This window comes from Pan paniscus, chromosome 6, assembly GCF_029289425.2.
Source record: "Pan paniscus chromosome 6, NHGRI_mPanPan1-v2.0_pri, whole genome shotgun sequence".
NCBI lineage: Eukaryota > Metazoa > Chordata > Mammalia > Primates > Hominidae > Pan > Pan paniscus.
In genome coordinates this window covers 163,618,966-163,634,542 of record NC_073255.2, presented here as the reverse complement: position 1 = coordinate 163,634,542, position 15,577 = coordinate 163,618,966, and the positions used below count along the sequence as shown (strand labels likewise).

General features: G+C 34.9%; 1 protein-coding gene across 3 annotated transcripts in view; it reads left to right on the top strand.

Annotated features, from left to right (window-relative positions):
* GRM8 (glutamate metabotropic receptor 8) overlaps window positions 1-15,577 on the top strand; it is an 818,692-nt gene that overhangs the window by 476,591 nt on the left and 326,524 nt on the right. For all 3 annotated transcript variants that reach the window (XM_057302755.1, XM_055115364.1, XM_057302756.1), the window contains exon 7: window positions 10,041-10,241. In XM_057302755.1, the coding sequence (XP_057158738.1) occupies window positions 10,041-10,241 (201 nt within the window). The remainder of the gene's footprint in view (window positions 1-10,040; window positions 10,242-15,577) is intronic.

Below are 15,577 nucleotides of genomic sequence, written 5' to 3'. Positions count from 1 at the left end.
AGTTTAACTTTCTGTTGTAATCTCTTTCATTTGTATAATTGAAAAAGTGTTGTATGTTATAGAAGGTTAAGTATTTTATAGCCTCACATATCCAGTAGTGATGTTCATTTATTTGCTACATAAGGTGCCAGATGCCTTACATTATCTCATTTAATCCTCACAGCAGCCATGCAACATAGGTCATAAATTCCTATTTTATGAGTGAAGAATTCAGAGACTCGGAGGCAGAGCCTAAAATCTTAATCTGGTCTCAAAACCCACGCTATTTTATATTTTTCCGTGTTGTGTAGAAGAGATAGGACTTAATCTGGGCTTGCAAGTATGTGTAGAATTTAAATGAGAGAAAAACGTTGAGTATTAAAAATAAATAGAAATTTATAAATTATACCAGTTAATGAAAATAAATCATTTTATAAAGCTACAAAACATAAAATATTGAAGAATTAACTTAAAAATAAATGTGCGAGTGACATATCTTTATTAAGGATTCCTAAAGAAGATTTGAATAAACAGACTCTATGTTAGCAAATGGAGGCTTAGTATTGTAGCTATGTTATGTCTTTCATAATTAATTTTAAAAATTGATATGACTAATAAAAGTTCTAACTTTTTGAACTGGTTTAATTAGTTATAAAGACTATTAGACTAATCAGAAATTTTTTAAAAGAGTATGATAGAGTACACCATGAACCAATGGTATAACATAAACACATAATAATCATAAAAATGTAGCATTGGCATATTAAGAGAAAAATGGCCTAGAGCAGAAAATCCAGAGAGGTGTTCAAGAATATATAAAAATTTGATATGTTAAAAATAATGTTATATAAATTATTTGGGAAATGAATATACATGTAATAAATAACACTGGGAGAATTGGTTCACAATTTGGAAAATGAAAAACTTATAATCCTTATCTTAACCCAAATATCACATTGAATATAACAAAAGAATTAATTGCAAAAATATTAATCTGTTGAATGATTAAATATTAGATAAGAATCTTAATGAAAGATTAAGGACAAGATAAAAAACCATGCTTTTCTATAATATAGGGGAATTCTCATTATAGATGAAGTGAATATAGCATATTAAAAATAGTATATCACTTTAATGTTTAAAAATAAAGAGGCAAAGAAAGAAATGTAAGACGCCACACCAATATACAAATGGTCATTAAGCTGGGAGGCTAATAGATTTTTTTTTATTTTCTTCTTTCTACACTTTTATTTTCCATATTTCTAGTATTAATATGTATTACTTTTGTAATTTAAAAAATAGACTATATGTTTAAAAGGTAAATCCTGAGCCAAGTCATAGGGTCTGAAATGACTGTAACATATTGGGGGTGGGGGTAGCATTAGAAGTCCTATCTGCTGAAGTGGGAATTTCCAGGCCCAAATTTGAATTGTATGAGGAGGAGTGTCTTTAATATGCGTTAAAAAAGAGAAACATTAACTATGATATATCAAGTTTTATAAATTATTTTAAATCAAAATTTGTCTCTCATGTGTATGATCTAAGATAATTATGTAGAAAAATGCAAATAGTTGAATTTAATCAAACAGGCTTTTCTTTGTTCAGGGACTTAGGGATATAGCTATGAAATAATTTGCTTTTCTGAAAGTCTTTCTTTTAAACTGGTTGTTTTGCCTGAAGATACACTCTTAATCTTATTTGCCACTTACCTTAGGTTTTTCAGTGTTTTCGAAACTCTAGGGCATTGCATGGAAATTTTTAATACCTGAAGGGGACACCTGGCACCTGCCTGAAGCACTTTCTATTTCCTGCCAGGCACAAAGGAGAGATGTTATTGTGAACTGATCTAGAGCTCTTCAGTGGTTGATTTACAAGTGTCTCCTCATGTGTCCTCAGGCAGCTAAGAGCCTTCAGTTCTTGCTGCCACATTTAAATTACAGAAGAAGATAGAGAGCAGGTGATTTTCAGCAAAGGACCCTTGTCTTCTAATTTTCTCTGCCCTTTGTAAATAGATAAGGTAGTGGCTCAAATTACTTCATTAGTCCAATACATCTGTCTCTACAGGTCCTTGACAGAGCCAGCTGAAGAATCCACAAAGCAGAACCTTGGGTGTGAAATTCTCTTTTGAGTTTGATGTTATATTTTAAGAAAAATCATATAAAGGCATAGACTCAGACACACCACCTTCCAAGACTAAAATACTTTAGTCATTTTTATAAAGATAAATGTATAAGCTTTATTAGCGTTGGTCTTTATCACAAATGTCCAGTCCTTTTGCTTGGGAATTTCAGCCATTTTATGACAACTTTTCCATAAGTGGATGGCTGAAATTCATAAGAAGTTTTTTTTGTTTGTTTAACAGTTCAGAAAAATGCTTAAAATGTTATAGAAACTTTTTTCCTTTTTAAGTGTAGTTCAATATAAGTATTGGCATTTCTGTTAGTATTTGTTAATACTTATTGTCAGTATTTCTGTAAAAGTTTATATTTTATAATATTTTTTGACTCCTACTACACTATTGTCTTTAAAGATTAACACAAGTGCATGAACACATTACATGTAGAGAACCTGCATTTACAGTTAATTTAAGAGACAAGCTAATCATTGGTCTGGTGGGTGTAAGTGAAAGGGGAATTTGGAGAAGCAAAAGATAAACCTGAACTGGAAGAATCAAAGGAAATTTCACAGAGGAGAAGGAATAGCGGTAATGGCAGAGGTTTTGAGTCATGTAGACCTGATTTTAAATTACCGTTTACTGCCATTACTTTGCAATGTTGGGTAAATTATTTGACTTTTTGAATCTCAGTTCTTCTATTTGTACAAGAGGAGTAGTAATAATTTAGAATTAAAGGGATACTATTTGTGAAGTACCCTTACCATTTTAATTATTTGTATCCTCCCTCTTCCCATTCACTTCTCTGACCTTATTTTCCATAATTGATTCATTTAGCCAGCGTATCAGAAAAAGAAGAGACCTAAAAACTTCTCTTTTTTGAGGAACCAGATTTGGTCAATGGCTCTAAGTCGAAGAGTAATGGAAATATGGTGACACAGTGAACCAAAACTCTGAATGCGGGAAAAAATTAATCCAGGTTGACATTTGGTATTTTTGTTAGTGCAGAATTTCCAGGTCTCAGCAGTAGCCCAGTTACAGCATACTTCATACTGTTGTGGAGAATTGGGTTTAGTGGTATTTGTTCTGTCACACTTACTTGAAGATTACTTAAATAATCTTCAAGGGATCTTAGAGAGTATAAGGAGGAAGCAGTTAGAAATAAGAGAACATGCCTTAGAATCCAGAATTTCAGAGCTGGAGGGGCCCTGACAGAGCATGTTGTTCAGTTCTCTAATTTTTACCGAGAAGTAACCAAAAGCCAGAGAGATCATGTTTTGCCCAAGGCCACAAAGTTAATTGGTTGTGGTGTTAGAACCAGAATGCAAGTCTGGCTTCTCAGGCCGTTGGTTTTACTGCAACACTGCATAAGGTGCTCTACTCCAACGTAGCTTCTTTGATTATGCCAGTGTTGCAAATAAATGATCAACCACGTTATTGGTATGTGATTACTCTAAACATTTGGGCCTTTTATTCTTTTAATAAATAAACATCTATATAAAGTCTATACTCTGTTACAGGATATAATAAATAGCACAGAACATTAAAAATCAGTCCTTTTAATTGAGGTCTTGATGCCCTTGGGGAGATATCATTAACCAAATCTTCACCTGATTTTTCAAACTGTTCATGGTGCCAATTTTCTACTACCTAGCATCAGAACCCTGAGTTGTTCATTGCCTCCTGACATTTACTGCCATATTTAATCAGATAGTTAGATTCTGTCAATTTGGCATCTAAAACATATTTTCTCTCATTCCTTTGTTTTCATTTCCCTGGGTTATCCTGTTTCCACTTTCTGCATAACCTGCCTCCCAGCTTATCTCTACCTTCAACCTATGCTTGCTTCAATTGATTTTACACATTATTCTCAGCAATAATTTTAAATATTGATCATAGTTCTCCATTTCAAGTGAACAATATTCAGTATTTAAGCCTAGTATTTAAGATGCTCGATGATCTAATCTAGGCGAAGTTTGGGAAGAAAATCATTAAATATTAACAAATTTGAGGTGACATCTCCCCTGAGGCTTGGAAACATCTAGGCAAGGAATGAAGAGAGTGAACAGCTGAATAAAGGCCTGCATTTGGAGATCTTATGTAATATTCAAGGACCTAAGAGTGGAGCAGAGAGGTGTGTGGTGCAGCAGATGAAGCTGGAGGGATGAGGAACCCCATTACAGAGGTCCCTAAGAGTGGCAATGCCAGCTGAAGGCCCAGGATTAGTGACATGGTTCAGGAAGGTGTCCAAGACCACTCGCCTTCTAAGCTGTCCAGCTGGGACCTGGATCCAGATCTACCTGACTGATCCTTTCTCTCCCCTAGCCAGCTGCTTCTATCAGTCAGTTTGCCTTTCTGTCTCATCTCAGGGTTCATATTTTCATCTGTCTTCAGTATGGGAGGTGCACACTTTCATGTGTGGATCCTAGTGCTCTGGAGATATTCCTGTATAATTGAACATGCTTGTATTTCTACCTTATGTTCCCCCTATTGTATCCTGGAACCCAAATCAGTTTAAATTTAGTAAAAAAAAAAAAAAAAAAAACCTATTTGTCAGCTTGATAGCGCTCACTCTTTAGTGTGCGATGTAGTTCTTGGCATGGTTCTCACGGATTTAAAAGTCACTGCACTATGCAGTAACAATATATCTGTGTCACATTGGGAAAAGCACAATGTAAAGCATGACAGTCTTATTCCTGGTTATCAATAGGCAGAGAAGCTCCTGTGAAATTCAGAATGACTTTTAAATCTGGGCCTAGATGCATAAATGTATTTATTCATAGCAAGTTCACAAATTCCCTTCTTCCTCTTTGCCATTCTCTCCAGAGCAACTCCAAGAAACTGACTTAATTATTTAAAATAGTTGCTCCATAATTCAGAAAAATTCAGGGAGAAACTTTAAAAAATACTTCTTAATCTACAAATTTAGATTGTGGGATTATTTATACTCCAAGCTGAGATGGTTGTAAGAAAAAGGCAACCAATTGGATGTTTGATTTCCCCAGAATTAAGCAACTGGTATGACTTCCATTTGTTTTTTACTTGAATTGACCAACTGCTTATTGGACCATCATTGCATTGATATTAGAAGTTTTATATGCCTAATTTCAGGACAATTAAATTAGTCCTCTGACATTTTAACTTAAAAAACTGAACTTTATCCTGAGAAATGGGAAATTCTTAGAAAGCAATGCTTTGCAACCACAGTGCATCAAAGTCTGAAATTTCTCTTAGGCTCACCTTAGGAACTTACATTGTAACATATACAATGTTTTGCCAACTTAAGCCAATTTGCCTTTTTTACTGAAAAGGAACAAAACCCAAGAATATATACCACAAAGTGTGAAAGACCTTAACTAAAGTACGTGTGATATTTCTTAGACCAGTAAGAATTTATTATTTTCCAGGAACCTGAGATCCAATCACAAGATTTAGATTTCATTAATGAAGATGTAAAACAATCTTCCCATAAAATTTAGGAGGCTGACTTCCTCTCTCACCATGAAAACACTTTGCTATATGTTGTTAATTTTAAGCTATACACTAAAACACATCACAACTTTACAATCGGTGATATTTAAAATGGTTAGCTGACATAAAGCCTTTGACGATATTTAGCACTTTATAGCAATACGTTAACACTAACTTTAGAAACTATAGCATAATGAAATTTTACAGCCAATTAGGTTGATGAGTCACTGTCAGCTTCCTAAACTCCTCTTTTAGATGAATGAGAGAATCAAATATAGGAAGTGAGGAGCAAATTCTAGCTGCTGTAAAATCTTAAGTGTCATCATGAGGTTGAAGTGTTAAGGAACAGAAAAATACATTGTCTAAACAGCCTGAAAAGAAATCAAATGATCCACTTTTAAGTTTAGAAATGGTAATAGTATTCAGTCTTTCAGTTTGTCACCATATGCTTACATTGATTTATGGGGAGATTCTTACAGTGTTCATTGATTCACATGTGGCACCAGTTACTAGGCAGACTTCTGAACTCTTTAAAAGAACAAAAATGTACAAAGTCGAATATGTTTAATCAACAGTCAAAATAATTGGAGTTTATAACTGGAAAAGAAAATGAATAATTTGAATAGTAAAATTTTAAATATGTTTCTTTAATAAGATTATGTGTATTTGATTGTTCATTTAGACCTATTGTATATAAAGTTGAATTTTTAGTTTTATTTTTTGGTAGGGACAGGGTCTCACTCTGCTGCCCAGGCTGGTCTTGAACTCCTGGCATCAAGCAATCCTCCCACCTCAGCCTTTCGAAATGTTGGGATTACAGCTGTGAGCCACCACACCAGGCTGTTTATTTTTTAAGAAATGCTGAGGAAGAGTATATGTATTAAATTGGAGCATGTCGATTATAATTTATCAGGAAATTATTGAATGCTGAGGAGTATCTTTATAAATTGACAGGGAGTTTGCACTGGCATTAAAATATAATGATAATATATAACATAAAATGATAATATATTAAATTGAGGTTGCACTGGCACTAAAATAATAATATATTAAATCAAGAACATTTTAGGATAGAGTAAGTTTGAAACTATAAAACATTTACACATGTCTAGCTGTTACATGAATTCCATGGGTTGTAAAAAATTTCCCAATTCCTTAATGCTCTTGTGGTCATTGCTTCATTTGAAGCCATTTGGCTTAGGCATTTTCTGCCAGTTCTGTGTCCACTCTCCACCCTTCACCACCCTGCAGTAATGGAAACATGGAAGTCCTCTCTTTTCTTTAAAGCCCACAAAATAAAAAATAATTAGATTAAAAACAAATAATATTTACAGAAGAGGTATGTGAGGGGTGTGTGTGTGTGTTTGTATGTGTCTGCAGCAGAGTTGTTTAGAGAGCAGCAATACAAACAACCTGGAACGTTAGATTTCCCTCTGCCATTATTGTACCTTGGGCTCAAGCCTTTCTCTGTGTTGCTGCATCCTCCTTTCCCTCCTCTCTGTATCTTTTTCTTCCTACTGCTTTCTATTTTCTGTTTCCACCCTCTCAGGGGGAACACATTCAATTCCTGATTATTGGGTCATCATTGCATTGATGTTAGAAGTTTTATATGCCTAATTTCAGGACAATTAAATTAGCCCTCTGACATTTTAACTTAGAAAACTGAACTCTATCCTGAGAAATGGGAAATTCTTTCTTATTTGCAGATCTTTCGTGTCTTTCTGGCTTCTACCCTTGTCATCAGCTCCAGGCCTCCCTGTGTGTCTAAGGACATGGTGGAAGCTTTGAAATGCGTAAATATTGGGAATTGTGTTCTTTGACTCTTCATCTAGTGAGAAAAGGGGAAGAATTTGATTAGATTTTCTTCGGGGTGTGCATATCATGAAAGAAATTTTTATTTTCATACTTCAATACCATAAAATTCTCTAAACAATCGATCTATAGTGGTATTTTTGAGGATTGCTGTATGGAAGAGCAGAAATTTCCTAAAGCTCAGCTGGTTGCACCAGAATCTCTTGGTGAGTTGTTGAAATGACAGATCCCTCATGTCCCAAGTAGGGAGATTCTGACCCAGCAAGTCTGGGGTGGTGCTGAGAAATCTGTACTTAAGGAGAAACCCAAGTGTGGAAACAACTGCCCTGAACCTCACTGTCTTTATTTTCTGTTATCAAGTTCAGCGATGCAAAATAAATGAAACACAGGGATATCCATCCAGACCTAGGGACTGATCCTCAAAGTTGTTATTCAGTCTTCTCTCTGAAATTTCCTCGTCACTTGCCTCTTTGTTCATAAGCAACCATCCTGGTTTTCCCGGGACTCTTCAGGTTTTGGTCCTAGGTCCTGAGAAGCCCTTCAGTCCTGGACCAAACAAGAGGGGATAGTTACCAGACTAGAATCTATACGGAAATAACAGCATCTATTTGGTTGCTGTAACCATCCTTCAGTATTTATTTATGAATGATCTACTTTGTGGTTAAAGCCATGGGAGAGAAATTTTAGGCAGAAGTGGAAAGGGTTGTTTTCACAGGAAACTTGATGAATGATTCTGGGAACAAGCAGTGTTGTTCTAAGACTCAGGAGACAAAAGTATAACCTAGGGATAGGGAGAGAACATAGTCCCCATGTCTTGTGGATCTTAGCTTAGATCATGCAGCTAAGGGGTAGATTGAAGGAGACAATATACCTTTTGAGAAGTAATCTTCCCTGTCTCTTTGTGCTCGCAAACTTGCAAAACTTTCAGTAGGATATTTTAGGGAATCCCCTGCAGAGATAGCCTTGTTTTACATATATTGTTTGATATGGAAGCAGCAGACTACGTAGAGATATGGTAGGCCATTGGAAATATGGGACGATAGCAGTTAGATGGCAAGAAAGGTTTAGAAAACTAATTTTCCAAAAAGCTAACTTCCAAAATGAAGTAAACTGATTATTATAAATTGATCTAATGTTCTGGACTCTGTAGTCAACATTTTATAGTCCAATTTATATTTCTAGACTGTAGAAATTTTAGTAGTTGACAAAATTGACAATTAGCAGATTCTGAGGTCGGGGATGAAGAAACTCAGCCTTGGAGAATGAAAAGTTGAGACATGAGAAAATCGGAAAACCCATGCCAAACAGGGAGGAGCAGAATTCAGCATCATGACAGACCACAGAGACCAGAATACCAACCAAGATCATCTAAAAGCACAGAGTGTCACAAGTGATTAAGACCAGAGGAAAAACAAAAACAATAATTCGATGAATAAAAATAAATAAACTGACCACTATTTTTGTTTAGAAAAAAACTAGTTTTTCAGAGTGTAAATATACAAATATAAACCACGTTAATTCGACTCTCTAAATATGTAGGTTATATGCATTGGTGTTCAGAAAACAAATATTTGTTGAATTTAAATACAATTTATTCGAGGTTAGTAACATCCATGGAAAGTTTAAAATACTTGCTTTTGTCTAAGTGTTACCAGTTGTGTAAGGGTTGGTGAGGGATGTAGAAGTGATAGGAGATCATTTTTTGTTCCCTTAATAAACTCTTGGTGTCCCTTTCATAATTTTTTCTTGTATGCCCAACATTCTTGCCATCTACCAAATTTTTCTGGGGATTGAGAGAATATTGGGCTTGCAGTCTGAGACCTACGAATGCTTCCCACACCTGCCCTATGTACCCCATGTACCCCATGTAATTATAATCTCCATGAGTCTTAGTTTCCTCGCTTTCAAAATGATAATGTTGGATCATAGTTGATCTCTCATTTATATTTCATTTAAAATATATTTCTTTTCCATATTAAATTATAAACACCAACCTAAAAGTAATCTCCAGTGCCAATGATCAGCCCTAAATATGCCCAAACACAGGTACATTTATTCTGAATGACATTCATTTTGAGGTATCTACATCTTTTTAATAGAAATTCTAAATAGAAAATTGAGTTCAAAAAGAAAACAAATTGAATGATTATTATAAAGATAACCAGGGTCACTTAAGGGAGTATTGTCATATAAAAGTTACAAAAAGGCTCCCAAATGGAGCACATTCAAAATTAGAACTGATTTGGTAGGTGGTGAAAGACCTTACTTTGGGCCACTAATAAATGATACTCCTGGAGCTGAGACAGATGGCAAGAATGACACACTGCACATTTTACTTAAAAGATCAAGCCACTACCAAAATGTTATGTAATTACTAGAAGGCACAATATAGTAGGACTCAGTAAGGTGGAAATAAAGATAATGAAACAGTACATCTTTTATTTACTTTATATCTTTTTGTTGCTAATGAAATAGTTTTACTCTTTCCAAATAAACTCAATATTCAGTTTAAAAACCTGACTCAGTAAGTATAGAATTAATCAGAAGTGAAATCAAATAGTCGTGTCTCATTAAGTGTTCCTCAAATGATGGAAATCTTAGCTCTAATGCCATCTTTTATTGGAATCTAACATCAACTGATGGTTTTTACTTTTTTATTTTGCAGGGCTGGAGCGAATTGCTCGGGATTCATCTTATGAACAGGAAGGAAAGGTCCAATTTGTAATTGATGCTGTATATTCCATGGCTTACGCCCTGCACAATATGCACAAAGATCTCTGCCCTGGATACATTGGCCTTTGTCCACGAATGAGTACCATTGATGGGAAAGAGCTACTTGGTTATATTCGGGCTGTAAATTTTAATGGTAAGTTACAACGTGTGTGTGTCTAAATACATTAAAAGCGACAGGGTGTGTTTTTCCTCCTATATATAGAAGATACCCAGGCAGAGTGGAAAACACAGGATTAGAAGCAGTTCTCTTCTTTGATTAGAAGTGTGAGTTTTTCCACCTGCTTTTGAATCTCAAACATATTTTTATGCTACCATTAATCTATGCGTGAAGGAGGCAAAAGTTTAAAATAAGCCTCTGTCAATCAAAATGTTTTACTTAAATATCACTATTGAAGAGATCACTTAGAAGGCTTATTTGAAACCATTGACATTAGATTTCTTTGAAAATGTTTTATTCATGTCGTTATTAGAGAAGAGATTGTAGACATTTTGTTTTGAAACTGATTTTAAGCTTTTGAAACAGTAGGTTGACTTGAAGAAAATGGATGACTTGGAGTTGCTGTATATTTATACTCAATGAGTGTTAAGTTTCTGTGTTTTCTGTGTCCTTATGTTTTTCTCAATGACTCAGTCCTTCGGAAGCAAAGGGATGCACACAATGTAGGCAGGATTTTTATACGGTAAAGGCAGAAATGTTGTTTCTGTGACTGCCACGAGAAACTGATACAGAATATACTGGATTCACAGTATTTGATTGAAAATAGCCCAACTGCCTGTCTGAAGTGATGGAATTATTGAATGCTGCTGTTCTTTCATGAGAGTTGCAATGGTTGTTGCCCATGACTTTGATCATTATTTTCAAATGAAATGATAGAATGCTCTGAGCTGTCTAATACTTTTGGTTTGGCTTTAATCCATACAATGGACATGCCTTGAGACACGCACAGCACTGCACCGTCTATCATAACACACTCCAGTGACCTCAGCTGCCAGCGTTTCTCAGAAAAGCACAAGATCATCTTCAATTTAGAATTCAAGTGGAAACTTCTTCTTTATTGATTTATTTTTTTTTTTTTGCATTTTTCCTTTAAAGGCAACCTAAGACAGAATTTGGTTTAAATTCAACACACATCGTCTGTGGCAGAATATTTGTGAAACATTACATAACATTAATCTTTTTGTTGGGAATATGAACACTAACAGGAGTTTGAAAATAATTTTTATGCAATTATGAAATTGATCAAAAGAGGAATGTTGCAATACGAGGTTGTTTACCATAACTTGAGGTTGGGGAACACTTCCTTTATCTATTATTGCTAGTTAAGAGGTGGGAAGAATAACACAGATGAGTGAAGTTTCCATAGAACTGAAGCTCACCTCCAGAAGACAGGGAAGTCTTTTAAAGAAGCACTAAAGAAAGCATTTTAAAGGCAAATTACTAATTTGTCTTTCATCTTAACCATAGATCAAAATCTAACCCTTCCTTGATGACTTCAATTATTATACCATCCTGTAATATAATGATACTATTAAAGACTGTTAAAGAATATCTTAATGTAATGGCTATTAAAAGGATTTGCCTCTAGACCCCAATAATCTTTGAGTTCTGTCCACTTTTTATAATGTTTTTTCTTTTTTTTTTTTTACATTATCAAAGTGTTGCTGCTGCTGTTGCTGTGCTTGTTTTTAGGACAGGTGCTGATGATACTTTACTGGGGAAAATAGACAAAACATTCATGGCACTTCGAGTTTCCTGGAGAACTTAGGTATTAATCAAATAAGCACACAAAAATATAATTATGTAATCTGCAATGAGTGCTGAAAAGGGAGATATTCTGGATTTAGAGTTTATAATAGTGGACGTTTCCCTAATATAGGGATTTAGGAACAGATGAAATCTGAAGGGAGTAGGTGTCTGAGATAAGGGTAGGGCAATAGGCCGGGCCATGTATACCATGTGAGGTCTTATAGGCCATTATTAAGGTTTGTTCTTCATCTCGAAAGCAACAAGAACCTATTGGAGCATAATAGAACTGTGTCTGATATAAGGCTACATATATCTCAGATGAGGGTTATGGAAAATAAATAAATCTTAGTATATGAACTTAAAAGACAATCTCTTTGAGCTCTTTGGAGATTGATTTTGCTGGGCTTGAGTCTTGGTTGTGTTCCAGTAGCTGATAATACAGGATAAGAGAGAGACCTGAAGATAAGCAGATGATCATAGAATACATAATTCTGTTGATTTTCAGTAATTTCCAGGATATTCATCACATTTTAATTTTATTATTGACTTATGTATTCATGTTCATTCTGTTTATGATAAAAATGACACGCAAAGCTGTTCAAATAAAAGTACACCATCAAAACTACTAAAGGAGGAAGAAACAAATATGGTAAGCAGAATAAAGGATGAAATCATTAACTTTTGAGCTTCTTAAGCAGTCAAAGCATAAAGGGACCGACAATGTGATTTATAATTTTCATTACATGATAGAAGCAAGCTTACCTATTTTTCAAGAGAGAAAACATTTTCATTACATGATAGAAGCAAGCTTACCTATTTTTCAAGAGAGAACACATTTTCTTGGAAATTATTTCCAAAAGAAAGGTGTCATATGCGACTTTGACAGCCAAATGAGCAATGTTATTTAACAAAATTTTACAGCAAAAGCAGAAGTCTTCTCTGGCTGTTTTGCATTTGTACCCACAATCAAAGTTAAGAAATGATGTAACTCTTATAACACTGAAAGTATATTTCATTAAAGATGTTTCCAAGGAGGAGGAAGATAATCATCCTTGATTTAGATGTATAACTCTTTTGAGCCCTGATGATACGGGGATGTACCATACTCTGAAGAATAAATGAAGAACATCTCCCTTATACTCTAGTTTTAAGACTCTATCTTCAAAAATATCCTATTCAGAAATCTAACATTTCATTCTGTTAAAAAAACAAGAACTGTTAAGGGATTGGCATAGCCCTGGCTGGTCCACTTCCTTAGTCCTGCTTACTGGTCTCGGAAGTACCTTGAAGAGTCCCAGTGGCTCTATGAAGCACACATACAATCTGCAGACTTACACACATATCATTGCTCTTCACAGGGATTTAATAGCAGCTGGAAGTAGACTTTTGGAGCTTGTGTTAGCTGTTAGGAACCTAGAAAACAGCTATGTTATGTTGTTAATTGGAAACCAGTTGAGTTGGTTATGTTGGTGATAGCCAGTGTTCTCACCTGGTGGGACAGCTGACCCACCTCCCTAACACCAAAAGTGCAAGGAGGCCATTGGCCAAAACAAGGTTTGCTCAGGACCAATTTTTAATTTTCTGAAGAACCCAGATGTGCTTGACTAGAACCAGAGCTGCTTATTATACACGACAACAAAAAATATTATATATTAGAAGGTTTTTAGCCTAGCTATTGCCAGTTGTCAAAGAATGAGCTTTAAAAGGCAACTGCCAAGTTTGTACAGTGTGGCCTTCTAGATTGTCTGCCAGGATCAGTGAGCTACAAAAGGTACTCTCAAGGAATTTAAAAAATTGACCCATTAGATGGAATTACTTAGTAATGCCCATTTAAAATTGAATAGTGGCTATCCCAATGTTTAATTTTTATATAGATAAAATTGTTGTTAAATTAGTTCTTTTTGACATAATTAGATATCAGGATACATTTCTTTGTATGCTCCTTTTTAGTTTGAGATAGTAAAACCATGTTATCGGTGTGGAGGAAGATTCTGCTTCCAGTTTATAGGAGCAGAAGGTGAAGTAGCCAGAGCACTGGAAGCTCATCAGACAGTTGGTACAAAAATAAAGAGAACTGTTTGTTTCTTAAAATTTAATCTTTCTCACATTGTAACCAGGTATGTGGTATGCTTACTTAAGCAATGGTTTAAAGATATGTGAAAGGTTGTGCTTCTTCCAGTGTATCATTTACTTGACAAAGCAAAGAATATGTTAGAATTTAGAGTGATAAATGACTAGTATTTCAGGCCAGAATTATTTCATTAAAAAATAACTAACTAAAGCTGGAATATTCAGTCAAACTGCTGAACTGTAGAGTACTAATTGGCATCAAAGACATAAGCTACAATGATGGTTTAATTGAATGTAATCACTGAAACTGATTTTTTTAAATCACTGAAAAAAAGGTACCTGAACCATCTTCTGCATCTGTATTTTAAGCACATTATGAATCATAGTGTATCCAGAATTACTCATGTTTTCCTTACAAGTTTTCTTAACATCTTCTATCTACTTGGGAAGCCAGAAGGAAACAAAGACTTTCCTTTTAGGGTTACTTTTATTGCTGCTATCTGAACAAAATGTTATTTCTATAATTTTTAAACCCTAAGATTTATCAACAAATATAGAGAAAAGGAGGTTAGATATTTTAGGAACTTGTCAATTCCTTACTCCAGACTGATCTATAGGCAATAAAATATTAATTCTGTACATCTTGTATAGAATCAAAGATTTTTCTGTTGCTATGAGAACCTTATTTATCATAAAGAAAGTGTTGGATAGAATTTCAGAGCTATCTCCCTACTCCCTTGCCCTATAGCTGAGCTCATATCAGGGCAGATCAAGCACAGTGGCATATTAATCCGAATTGTTTGATTGTATGTAACCAACCAACTTGAGAAACCAACTAAAACTTGCTTAATTAAGCTGAAATGAAGAATTTGTGAATGTGCATCAGGAAACCCCATAGCAGGAATAGAAACGAGTCTAAAGAAAGAACCTATAAGAAAAAAAGCATCTCTGTCTTTCTGTCTGTCTGCTTTATCTGTTTCTCTTTATATTGGTTTTCTCTTCTTCTAGGTTCACAGGGTAGCAGAGGATCTCCATTTCCAGGATTTAGCTATTCTTTAAGACACTGGTTAAAACTAACTTTTTTTTTTTAAGTCTCAATGTCAACTTCTTGGAAGCTTGAATCTCATTAGCCAAACTTAGGTTGTATGTCAGATCTGTTCCAGATTATCAGTGTACAGGAGGAAGTAGTACAAACTTGGTTGTCACAGACCACTCCCTATAGAAAAAGGTGACATTTAGAAAGTTTCTATAAGTGCCTTATGGGGAAAGCTTAAGCAGGGAGGTGGAAACCTGAGAGAGGGGTGATGTCTAGGTATCTGAATCTCACTGCTTCTTTAGGTGGATGAGTTTGTGTTAGCCTGAGGGAGACAGGAATCAGGAAGGATCTGTGGTCAACTTCAGAATTTTGTAATGCAAACCCTTGTATTGGGGTTGAATTATCTGACACCAAGAGGAAGGAAGTAGCTTCCCTAAACTCAGCAGTGAGTTGTGATCTCAATATTTCAGTGCTCAATATTCCAAGAATAATATGGAAACGTTTGTTAGATTGTAGAGACCAGTACATAGATAGAAGTTATCAGCATCTTCTTTCCTTTAGAAACCTTATTGATTTCAAAGAGTTAATGCAAAATTTCCAAATATACAATTTGAGA